Source organism: Pyrgilauda ruficollis, unplaced genomic scaffold (genome assembly GCF_017590135.1).
Source record: "Pyrgilauda ruficollis isolate IOZ18807 unplaced genomic scaffold, ASM1759013v1 scaffold4, whole genome shotgun sequence".
Taxonomy (NCBI): domain Eukaryota; kingdom Metazoa; phylum Chordata; class Aves; order Passeriformes; family Passeridae; genus Pyrgilauda; species Pyrgilauda ruficollis.
The window spans coordinates 17652273-17663696 of NW_024525489.1; the positions used below are offsets into that span (position 1 = coordinate 17652273).

General features: G+C 51.1%; 1 protein-coding gene across 2 annotated transcripts; it reads left to right on the forward strand.

Moving 5' to 3' along the window:
- The first annotated feature begins 20 nt into the window (after nt 1-20).
- POLH (DNA polymerase eta) lies at nt 21-9443 on the forward strand. Of its 2 annotated transcripts, none has more exons than XM_041476782.1 (10): nt 21-292; nt 391-525; nt 615-856; nt 1101-1270; nt 4402-4505; nt 5339-5458; nt 6066-6189; nt 6825-6890; nt 7549-7712; nt 8496-9443. In XM_041476782.1, exons 1-10 carry the CDS (start codon nt 156-158, stop codon nt 9361-9363), a joined length of 2130 nt encoding a protein of 709 aa, XP_041332716.1. In that variant the 5' UTR covers nt 21-155; the 3' UTR covers nt 9364-9443. The 2 variants fall into 2 exon arrangements, with proteins under 2 accessions (XP_041332716.1, XP_041332717.1); XM_041476783.1 differs by having other exon boundaries at nt 155-296.
- Nucleotides 9444-11424: the final 1981 nt, after the last annotated feature.

Here is an 11424-nt window from a genome sequence, read left to right on the forward strand (position 1 = left end):
CGCCCCACCGCACCCTGGAGAACTACGACTCCCGGCGTGCCCCACGCGGGAAGTACGGGTGCCGCAAAGCGGCGGGCCGAGGCGGGGCTCTCCGCCCCACCGAGCGGGCGGTTATTCAATCATTCAGTCGGGCGGGAGCCGGTGTCGGCGGCGGGATGTCTCGGGGCCGGGATCGCGTGGTGGCCCTGGTAGACATGGACTGCTTCTTCATGCAGGTGGAGCAGCGCCTCGACCCGCAGCTGCGCGGCCGCCCTTGCGCCGTGGTGCAGTACACCGAGTGGCAGGGCGGCGGGTAGGTAGGCGAGCCGGCTCGGCGACCCCGGCTCCTCGTCCCACCCCGCTCCCCGCGGGGCCGGGCCCGCCCTGCACTTCACCTCCGTGTCTTGACAGGATCATCGCGGTGAGCTACGAGGCGCGCGCCTTCGGCGTGTCCCGCGGGATGTGGGCGTCGGAGGCGCGGGCGCTGTGCCCCGAGCTGGCGCTGGCCCGGGTGCCGCAGGCGCGGGGCAAGGCGGACCTCACACGGTGAGAGCGGGGGCCGGGGGCGGCGGCGGCCGCGCGGGCCTCCCTGGTGGCGCGGCGCGGCGGCTGAGCCCGTGTCCGCCGCCCGGCAGGTACCGGGAGGCCAGCGCGGAGGTGATGCAGGTGCTGTCGCGCTTCGCCGCCATCGAGCGCGCGAGCATCGACGAGGCGTACCTGGACCTGACGGGCAGCGCGCGCCACCGGCTGCGCGACCTGGGCGGGCGCCCCCTGGCGGCCGCGCTGCTGCCCAGCACCTTCGTGCAGGGACTGCCCGGAGAGCCCGGCCCCGATCCCGGCGGGAAGGGCGCACACCGAGCCGACCCCGGCGGGAAGGGTACGCACAGGAAGGGGCCTCTCCGCCTGCTTTGACTCCCCCGAATCGAGAGCGTGGTAAATGGGGTCTGCGTTCTCCGCAGTGAATGGCTTTTAAAGTGCCTCTTCTCCTCCCTGCGGTTGGAATGCGCTTACGGAAGCCTGCGGCTGCTGGCTGGGACTGGCTGCTGCGGGTCCCTTTGCTGGGCTCAGCAAGAAGTGCCATATCCTGTCCCTTTGAGATCCCTTTTGTGTCCCTTTTCTAGAGGAGCTGCGGCAACGTGGTTTGGAGGAGTGGCTGGCGTCGCTGTCTTTCGATAACCCAGATTGTCCTGACCTGCAGCTGACCATGGGCGCAGTAATTGTGGAAGAAATTAGGGTGGCAGTGGAAGAAGCTACCGGATTCAGGTGTTCAGCTGGCATCTCACACAACAAGGTACGTGCATAACACATCAGCCTGATTTCTTCTGGGCTGCAGAGTCAGGATATGCTGTAGATGCTCTCCTATACTTACAAGTCTCCTGTACAGAAAACAAAGCAAGCTGGGAATGCAACCACGTGTGATCACACCTTCAGAGAAATTATAAGACATCTGGAAATGGGAGGAGTTGTTTCCCCAGAGCTGTGGCCTGGGCAGTTGGCAATCCACTCATTTACTGCCTGGATTCCTGATGTACCCTAATGAGTGACCTCACTAGAACAAAAGCAGTTTAAATCCTCCAGAAGTGTTTTCTGTAGAAAAAACAGAAGCATAAAGCAGGTAATCTTCACCTTGAGTTTCAGGCAACAGTCACTGTAGCCAGTTTTACTGACAAATTCCCAGATACTCAGCGGCAGAAGAACACCAGAATGGGGCACTGAGGTGAGCTGGGTTGCTTTTTGTCTTTCTGTTGAGTCAGTATTTACTCTGCTGGCCATGGGGATTTGGGTGATGCTCAGCCAGCTGCTGAAAGCAGCCACAGGAGCTCTTGGTGCATGACAGCAGCTGCAGAAACAAACGGACTTTGATGCTGCAGCTACAGAGGATTTCCTGCTGGGTTAAATGCAGGGTGGTTTGCTGAGCCCATCCCTTTTGCTCTGCACAAGAGGGGCTTATTTGTACAGAAATGACTTTATAAAGCAAGCTATGACTTTAAAAAAAAAGAAAGACAATGAAGACTAAATGGATGCTTTGGAGTTCAACACAGATATATTTCACTGCCACCTGTACACAGGCATTGGAACTGCTTCTGCACTGGCTTAGTCTAAAACTAGCAGAGACTGTGAGGCAAAAATGAGCTGGCTGAGGAATGTCACTGGTGTAGAAATTTCTAGTGGAAGGTATGTTCAATTTGCCTTTTTGCTTTCTTTAGTCAAAAATAACAGAGAACTTCCCTGATATTCCTAGCAGCTTCTCCTAGCTTCCATTTTCTATGCCAGCTTTTTTTTTTTTTTGAAAGAGCGAGGACATTGTGATGTACTGTGCTATCCCTGAAGAACTGTGTATCCGTAGCAGCAAGCAGAGATCACCAGAGCATACTTATGGCTGTGCAGAACATTGTGCTGTGCTTCCACAGCTAGCTCACCTCGGTGGGTACAAACCTTTTCTGCAGAAGAAGAGGTGCTCTCAGTAAACCAGCCCACCTTCCACCCAGCAGGAAACCCTCTGTAGCCACAGCATCGAAGTCATCAAAGTCTGTTTGTTTCTGCAGCTGCTGTCATGCTGGCTGAGCATCACCCAAATCCCCATGGCCAGCAGGGTAAATACTGACTCACCAGAAAGAGGAAAAGCAACCCAGCTCACCTCAGTGCCCCAGTCTGGTGTTGTTCTGCCACCAAGTCACTGGGAATTTGTGTCAGTAAAAACCATTCTCAGGCTACAGTGACTGTTGCCTGAAACTCAAGGGAAGATTATCTGTGTTATGCTTCTGGTTTTTTCTACAGAAAACTCTCCCAAGGAACTGCTTTCCCCAATGAAGTACCTTGTTAGAGTACACCAGGAACCCAGAGGATGAATGACACCAAAAAATTTGGAAGCATCTGGAGGATAACAATATGGTTTTCTCAAGAACCACTCATGCCAAATTCATTTATGTGCCCTCCTTGACAGCATAAGTGGCCAAATGTGCAGGAAAGACTACAGATGTGAGGTGTCATTCTTAAGGTTTCTAACACACCTCACCCTGAGCTGAATAACCTGATGACACTGTAGCAGACAACATGGCTGAAGTTGTCTGAAAGGCATGCATCTAGCTGAAGAAAACCTTACTGTTTTTCATAATGATTTTGTTCAGTGAGGTGCACTCAAATTGGGTTGTTGAGAGTGGGATCTTGGGGGGGATCTGTCTGAGGTCTGCTAAGAGCCAGTATTTTCACTGAAGCCCTACAGAGAGGGAACAGCTGTATGAATTCAGGTGTTGCACAGATGGGGCTCAGGGCCTGGGCTGTGAAGGTTCTGTGATTAAATTAGAGTTGAAAATTTTGAGCTTGAAAAAGCTTAGAATCAGTCAGAAACCACCAAACATTGCTTCTTATGCTCATTGACTGTTTTTGTGGTTTATAGAAAAAAACAACCGGCAGGATTTTGGCTAAGTCACAGTAAGTCAGGAAGTAGCCTGGAGTTGTTGAGGACAAGCAGCAGGATGAGTCAGTAATATAAGTGCTCTTGTAGAAATGCCAAATCCTGTTTCAGCATGTGCAGTTTACAGAAGATGTCAGAAAAAGTAAATGATTTCTCCCCATGAAGTCTCAGTGATTGGTTTCACTTGCAGCACGTCACTTTATGAGGTGGGTAAACTTGGAAGTCTTCAGCCAGACAAGAAAAACAGTGACTGGACATCTGAAAAGGGATCTACTTTGTCTAGAAACGATTTCAAATGTATGAAAGCCTGTAAAATGGGCTGTTAATAAAGGTCATAGCTCAATAGGCAGGCAAGAAATTTTGCTTAGTTACAGGATGTGTGGCAAAGCACTAAAAGAGAAAGTTATTAGAGTTGTTCAGTAAAACCTCAAACACCCAGCTAAATGTACTTCAAGCTGGTCTGTGTATTTTTTACCCTGTGGTAGCTTAGAGTGGGAAGGGAGGCTGTATAGGAGAACATACCTTCCAGGCTAGCAATTCTGCATTTTAAAGGTTTCCTTTTGCAGCACTATGCTGTTGCAGACCTCACAGAGAGAAGATTAAAATAGTGACACTGAGAAAAAGCAAGACAAACACAGAAGATGAAGGAAAAAGACATAGTGAGAGACATAGCCTGGGGGAGGACTATGAGCATGCTCTGGAAGCTCTAGCATGCTTGCCTGATGGAAAACTATATGAAAGATCTTTATCTGGCTGGAGCAGGAGTCCAACAATTCACAGAACTAAAGTCTGGAAGCAGCTTTGCTTTCAGAGTAGCCAACTAATGCATGTCAAATCCTGAGGTGGATACTGCCTAACAGCAAGCAGCGGTGCACCCTGCACATATTCCCAGCAGCTGTTCCGAAGGCAGCTCTTGGAGGTAATGCAGCACAAGCTGTTAGGTAGAGTCACATTAGACCAGTGCATAGTGTATAATGACAGAGTTTCCACCCTCTTCTGTGTTACAGACACTGGCAAAACTGGCGTGTGGGTTGAACAAGCCCAACCGCCAGACCCTGGTGTCTGCACGGTTTGTGCCGCAGCTCTTCAGCCAACTGCCCGTCAGCAGCATGTGAGTACCAGGGAGCTGCTGCTCCTGGCCACCTCAGCACAGCATGCTCACTGATAGCAGCCAGCAGAGGCTCTCAGCTCCACAGTAACTGCTTGTCAGTGCTCCTAACAAACAGAGGGAATCCTGCCAGTGATCTCTTGGGGCTGTGAGCGACAGTGTGTGCTTGGGAAGTACAGCCCTACTGGTGAAGGGACCACAGTCCAAAATCTCACTAGCAGCCTGTGGGCATCCTTTCCAGGGTAAGGCTGTGATGAGGATGTGTGCTGGGGGGCATAGGTGTAAGCCAGAAGCAACTGTGAGCAAGGAGGCCATAGCTGTTTCCCAGTGTGACTGACAGCTGTCCTTACAGAGAGTAGATGTGCTTTCCTTTTGAGCATCCACACTGTGCACGAGTACTTTTCCTGGTGCAGGGAAGTGTTACCAGCACTGCTGCTCCAGAGGAATGGATCCCTAATCCTGCTCTCCAGATCTGCACTGCTGCTCTCTGCTTTCTGTGTGTTGCAAGGGATGAAGAGGGATGTATGTGGGAAAGGGTCCTGTCTGTGTAGGAAGAAGGAAGCTGTATGTGAGGCATTCTTCAGAGCATGGTTTGGGATCAGATGGAGCTGAGGGAGAAGCACTAAAACTAGGGGACCTAAGGAGCAGTTCCTACATCAACTCCTATGTGTCCTTTTACTGTGAGCAGAAGAGCCAGGTGCCAGGTGTTCCTTTTGTCCTGCTAGTTCCTAGCAGCTTCTGGTTGTCCTTATCTAGGAACAGCTGCTGCAATGAGACTTGTCACAGTCTCCACATGATGCTTCATTTGTGTTTTTCTCTTTGTTTCTCTGCCGTAGCCGTAACCTGGGAGGCAAGCTTGGCACTGCTATCACAGACATCCTGGGAGTAGAGTACATCGGGGAGCTGACACAGTTCAGTGAGACTGAGCTCCAGACACATTTTGGAGACAAAACTGGGTAATGATGAACCACTCACCACAACTTGGCTCTTGGCAGGAATTGAGATTTCTTTCAGTCACAGAACCTTGTTCTGCTGTGATTAGGAAGGTTGGAAGGTAAAACTTCCATGACATCTTTGGGAAGCATTGATCTCACAGGCCCACAGCAGGTTTCCAGTTTTGTCTGCTCCCAGGCACCCTCCCCAGGATAATATTTTGCTTGTCAGCCAGTGCCTCAGCCTTCCTCTACAGCATCCAAGGATGGGGTCAAAGGGCTGGTTCTCTGCAGGCTGGAAAGAGGGCAGTCTTGACAGTCTCATCATAGAGGAAATTACAAGGCTGGACTGGAGCCTGAAACGTGGCCCAGAACAGCGGCTGGATTGCCCTGCAGACTGGTGAACTGTTGCCACTTCAGGAGAAGAGGTGGAAGAGTTGTGCTGAAGGCAGTTGTGACCTGAAGGAATCCTCCCTGTTCAGCTGTGGCAGTGAGTGCAGAGCTGAGGATGAGGGACAGTCACAGCTTGCACTGAGTTGAAAGCAGGGCTCAGCAGGAGACTGACGTGCTGCCCAGTGATGCCTGCCTGTCTGTAGCTGCCTTGACCTCATGCTTTCCCTGTGGCTTTCAGGTCTTGGCTCTATGACTTGTGCAGAGGAATTGAAGAGGAACCTGTCAAAAACCGCTACCTGCCCCAGTCTATTGGCTGCAGCAAGAATTTCCCTGGGAAGTCAGCCCTGGCCACACAGAAGGCGGTAGGAGAAGCCTACATCTAGCATAAGGCTTGGCTTTCACACTGGAGAAGATAAGATTAGTAAAAACAGACTAGCTTGCAAAACTGCTGCTTTTCTGCAAAATTATGTCCTGAAACTCAGACTAGAGGCTCAGCAGGAGAAGGTGGTTTGAGCTCTGGAAGGCCCTGTTGACAGAAATGCATTGACAAACTTCTGCACAGAGAGGTCCATCCTGGTTGTAATTTCCACGAGCAAAACTGGGCCTGTGCTGTTCCAAAGTTATTCACAGTGCCAAGCTTCAAGAACATGGTTACTAGAAGGAAGGTAACTAGCCCAAAGAAAGAGGCAGGATGCAATTTAGCTGTTAGCTGGGGAGAGGTTCTCACTGAGCTGTGGGAAGATGGAAAGAGAAATCCAGGACAGGGAACCTAGATTACTTGGCAAAGTCTAGTAGTAATGCAGAGCTTGTATAGTATGTATAATGTCCTTTCCTGCAGTGTTGAATCTCAGCTGGACTGATTTCTCAAGGTCTACTACAGATATGGGGCCTTACAATAGTCTGTCATTCCAGCCTGATCCCCCACCAGCATTCCCCTTGTATTGTGCTACTGCTGTGAGCAGAGGTCCAACCTGTCTGTTACCCCTTCTTTGTCCAGGTGCAGCACTGGCTCCTACAGATGGCCTTGGAGCTGGAGTCCAGACTGAACAAGGACAGGAGCCAGGTAAGGAGGGGAGGCACAGGGACACAAGGAGGCACATAGTGCATTTGCACAGTGAGTGGTTTGCAGGAGGCTGAGGGTGGTGTTTGGGAGGGGAGGAAATCTGCTCACCCACAGATGGGTGCCTGTGTGCTGAGGTGTCCCAAGAAGAGAGGTGTGCAGGAGCATGGCCAGGCAGGATGGTTTTGCCCCAGAACACTGCAGGGTTAAGAACAGTCATTGTCCCATGCTTTAGGACGCAGAGATCTGAAAGCCACTGCACCTTCCTTCTGCTGCACTGCTGCTCCCTTGCAAGCCCTTTGCTGACACAGGTGTGCCCATGGGCTGTGAGAGGGAGCGCTGCCCTCCTATCTGGACGGTAGGCTGCAGGCCAGGATGGAAGCAATCCAGCTTTGGCACTGCAGCGGGGCCAAAAAAACTGGAGCTGCCTTTGAGGGAAAGCAAGGACTAGGTGCTTCCCATCCTGTGTGGCACAGCTGTGCAAGCACTTGTGTATAACATCACTTGGCAATCAGGCCGGGCAGGACATGTCCCACCCCATCCTCGGGAGATGGCAGGGGTGTGGGGGCTGGGCAGGGCTCCAGGCAGGCTACAGTGCCCTCGGCTGTTCCTGCCCCTTCCTGCAGGAGTCGCTGGAAGCACAGCTCTACTCTCCCGGCAGAACCACCGCGTGGCCCGACAGCTGATGGTGGTGATCCGCCAGCAAGGGGACACCCGCGTGTCACGCCTGTGTGCCCTGTCCCGCTATGACGCACAGAAAATGTGCAACGATGCCTTCACCCTCATCCAAACCTGCAACGTGGCTGGGGCTCACCAGGCAGCATGGTGAGTGTGGGGCAAATTAAGTCACCTCTGTCAGGACTGGTTCTGATGTGGGAGGTACTGGACAAAACAGAGACCTATTGGAAAGGAACTCAAGTTAATTTGAGTGGCAGGAAAAGTGATTTCCAGCACCCTCACAGTAGAGTGCAGAGGTAGGACAGCCTGGCGGTAGGACAGCCTGGCCTCTTCTGAGCCCCACATCTGGTGAGACACTTCTGTACTTGGAGTTAGGATTGCTACTGGCTGGGGTTTGGACCAGCTGAAGCGAGGCTGTCCTGGCCTTGCTGGGCTGAAGAAATTAGCTAAGCCTTGTTGTCTTACCCTAAGGACAAAGCTTTTTGTGAGGAAGCCATTGGGGCAGGAAGAAAAATCAAAGTGCACAACTCCTCAGCATTTTCTTCCTTCCTTCTGCTCTGCAGTAAAGGCAAGAAGGTCCTGTCTGTTAAACTCTGACAAGGCTACTGCACTCTTAGCATGCACTCATCTCACAGCAGCTTCAGCCTGTAGTGGACTGAAAGTCCAGGCTGGCAGTTGGCTGCTCCTGCTCCACTGCCCTTCCTTTGGGAATTGCTGCTTTGGAAAGAGGGGTTCTGCTTTGCCCAGCACAGCCTGCTATGTCTGTTCTGGAGGTAGCAATACTAACTTTGAGCAAACATCTGTCCCAACCCTTGCCAGATACTACAGTTCCCCTGTCTGTGAATGTTTTGTGTTGTTTCAAGTCTTACCTCAAAAGATTTCTTGCTTTCCAGGCTGGTGTCTGAGCTGATGTTGGTCTGTCCTTTGCAGGTCTCCGCCACTGATTTCAGTGCAACTCTCAGCAAGCAAGTTCTCGGAGCCTGTTACCCTCTCTACAGGCATTGCCACCTTCCTGACGGGTGATGCCCAGCCTGATGGCACTGCCACCACCAGCCAAAACTCCACGTCTTGTGGGAGGGCTGGGGTCAAGTTCTTTAGGAGCCCAAGCAAAGAGCTACGGCAGAAGCCAGCTAGTGCTATTGAGTCATTCTTCCAAAAGGCAGCAGAACGGCAGCTGTCACAGGCAGTGGCAACAACCAGCTTGCCCACTGCTGCCACTGCAGACCCAGCTGTGCCCAGCTCCCCAGAGCACCAAGAGAGAGCTGCTGTTGGCTTGCCTGTTAGACTTGCCTCTGTACAGTGTGACCTGGAGTCCCCTGTGAAGCAGGGTCCCAGCGATGCCAGCCCTACTTCCCTGTACAAGAGGCTTCGCTGGGAGAAGTTGTCATCAGATGCTACACAAACACCCTCAACTCCACCCAGCTCCAGGACCCTTCTGAAATTACAGCCAGCTGTGGAGGGAAATGAGCAGAATTTGCCACCCTCTCCTGAGCACACCCTGTTGCCTCCTGCTTCTCCAGGGGACCAGCAACGCTGTGAAAAGTGTGGCCAGCTCGTGCTGATGTGGGAGTTCCCAGAGCACATGGATTACCACTTTGCTCTGGAGCTGCAAAGCTCTTTCCTGGAGCCTAGCCCTCCCATGGCTCCAGAAGCAGCTCCCAATGCAAAGGCTGTGGCTTCCAGGTCTCCTGCCAAGGCAAAGAATAAGCCCAAGACTCCAGTGGGATCTAGTACAAAACGACCCAAAGAAGGTGTGACAAGAACTTTAGATTTTTTCTTTAAGCCCTTACCTCCTTAACTCTCAGCCATGCTGGGTGTTTTTAAAGAATCAGTATTTTTAAATAATCAGTGTTTTTAAAGAATCAGTGCTTTTAAATATAGTTAAAAGTTTTTATACTGCTTGTCAGGTTTTAATGCCAAAAAATCTATTAAATTAAATTATCTTCACCCCAAGTCTAAGAGGAACTGGAACTCATGAATTATGTAGATGTAACCAGGTTAGCTAGTGGCAGCTAAGCCTGCCTCTGCCTGCCTGGTGCTACTAGAAGCTGCATGGTACTCTCACCTACACCTCTTACCATAGGTATTTTTATGCCATCGTTGCTCAGTAATTCTGTTCCTCCTAAAAAAGCAGCTACTGTAAGTGCAGAAGCTTATCCCAGGGAATCTCCAGCTAAGCCTTGGCTTGAACCCCTGTTTTATCACTCTGTATAAAAGCTTCAACTCGTGGTTCTACTCTGGCTGCAGTTGCAGGCTTTGCCCTTACTATGTAATTTATATGTAGTAGCTTAGCCCAGTTGTTCCTTCTCCCCTCCACGTGGAAGACAGTGATTTTTATTCCTTCCTTCCCCCAGGATTTATGTTATAGATAGTTTAATAATTCCCTCTGTGTAGCAGTCCATTGCATTATGCTTATCAGCAGCTCAGGAGTACACAAGAAAGACGACTCCTGTCATAAAAGATTTAAGGAAGCAGTAGCTGCATAGGCATACTTTCTGGTGGGCTCTTTGAAAACTGCACTAATTCATAATAATTGCTAATGACACATAAACAGTCTACTGTTAGAGCCCTCACTAGAAGGGATAGAAAACATGCCAAGAGTCACAAAAAACACTGTGAAAGCTTTTGTCCGGTGTAGAGTGCATAACCACATTTTTCCTTCTTCCCAGACAGAGTGGTACTAGATACAGCTTGCTGACAGGTACCTGTTCAGACTGGGCTCTGCCAAACGACTTGTTCAGCTCTTTGAGCCACAGGCCACAGTACAGTGGCCACTCCAGAGCTCCATAGATTACAACAGCCAACAAAGCAGAGTATCATGGAGGGGACAGGCAGGTACTGAGAGAGGGTGAGACTGGCTCCAGGGCAAAATAAGCTAGTGCCCTCAGCTGCCTGGCAGGGCTCAGCTCTGCTACACTGCGAGCTGCCTGGAGCCCGCCAGAAGCTCTGCTGCCAATAATTTGAACGCGGCTCTTTGGGCGGGGTGGGGAGGGGGGGGCGGGGGGAAAGAATGTGCCACGTCAAGGCAGCTCTGGGTGGGGTTAGGAATCGAATTGCAGGGAGTTTCATCAGCTGCAGGATTCCCTTCCTTGGGCAGGGGGGGACAGAGCCTTTCAGGCAGCAGATGATGCAAACTGCAGCTCTGTATACGTGTACTATTTTCTGACCTGCATCATCCTAAATGCAGCTGTTGAGCTGCTCTCCTTCCAGCAGACAGCCTGTGCTGGGATGCTGCTGCATTACTGTCACTGGAGTCTAATACTTGACAACACAGTCATGAGATTTCAAGAAGAACAAGAAACTCATTCTGGTGCGTGCAACTCCGGTAATCAGTAGAGGAAGGAATTATGAAGTCACTCCCACTAATGACAGTCCTAACATTGCAAAGTGACAAATTTCCCAAAGTCCTCACGTGAAGAGAAGCAGCAACCAGTTTGGCAGGATTGTCTCATCTCCTGTGACAGTGGCACATCTCATTTCCTAAGTGACTGGCAGGACTGGACTCTGCAGATGCCACTGTCTGACACAAAAACAAGTCTAGAAGAGGCAAATCCTTTTGGTCTTAAGTCATCTCCACAGGGAAACCTTTCTGCCTCTACTTGTCCCAAGGGAACAACCTGTTCTCATGGAGACAAGGCAGTCATGAACCTCTTGATAAGGTCAAAGCTATTTCAGAAACAAATCACCGGTTAGATGTGTGCCCTAGAAAGCGTCTCTTTAATTATGCTCTGGGGGAATTTGTGACTGAAGAGGCTCTCACCACAGCCGGTTCCGCCCACAACAGCCCAAAGTGCTGTGCTCAGGGTGACGTGGCTGCCCGTCACCTCAGGCTGCACACCCAGGCTTACTCAGATAAGCC

Coding starts and splice junctions, on each gene's coding strand:
- POLH (XM_041476782.1), top strand. CDS start 156: ATGTCTCGGGGCCGGGATCGCGTGGTGGCCCTGGTAGACATGGACTGC. Junction 857..1,100: donor AGCCGACCCCGGCGGGAAGG/GTACGCACAGGA, acceptor TCCCTTTTCTAG/AGGAGCTGCGGCAACGTGGT. Junction 6,891..7,548: donor TGAACAAGGACAGGAGCCAG/GTAAGGAGGGGA, acceptor CTCTCCCGGCAG/AACCACCGCGTGGCCCGACA.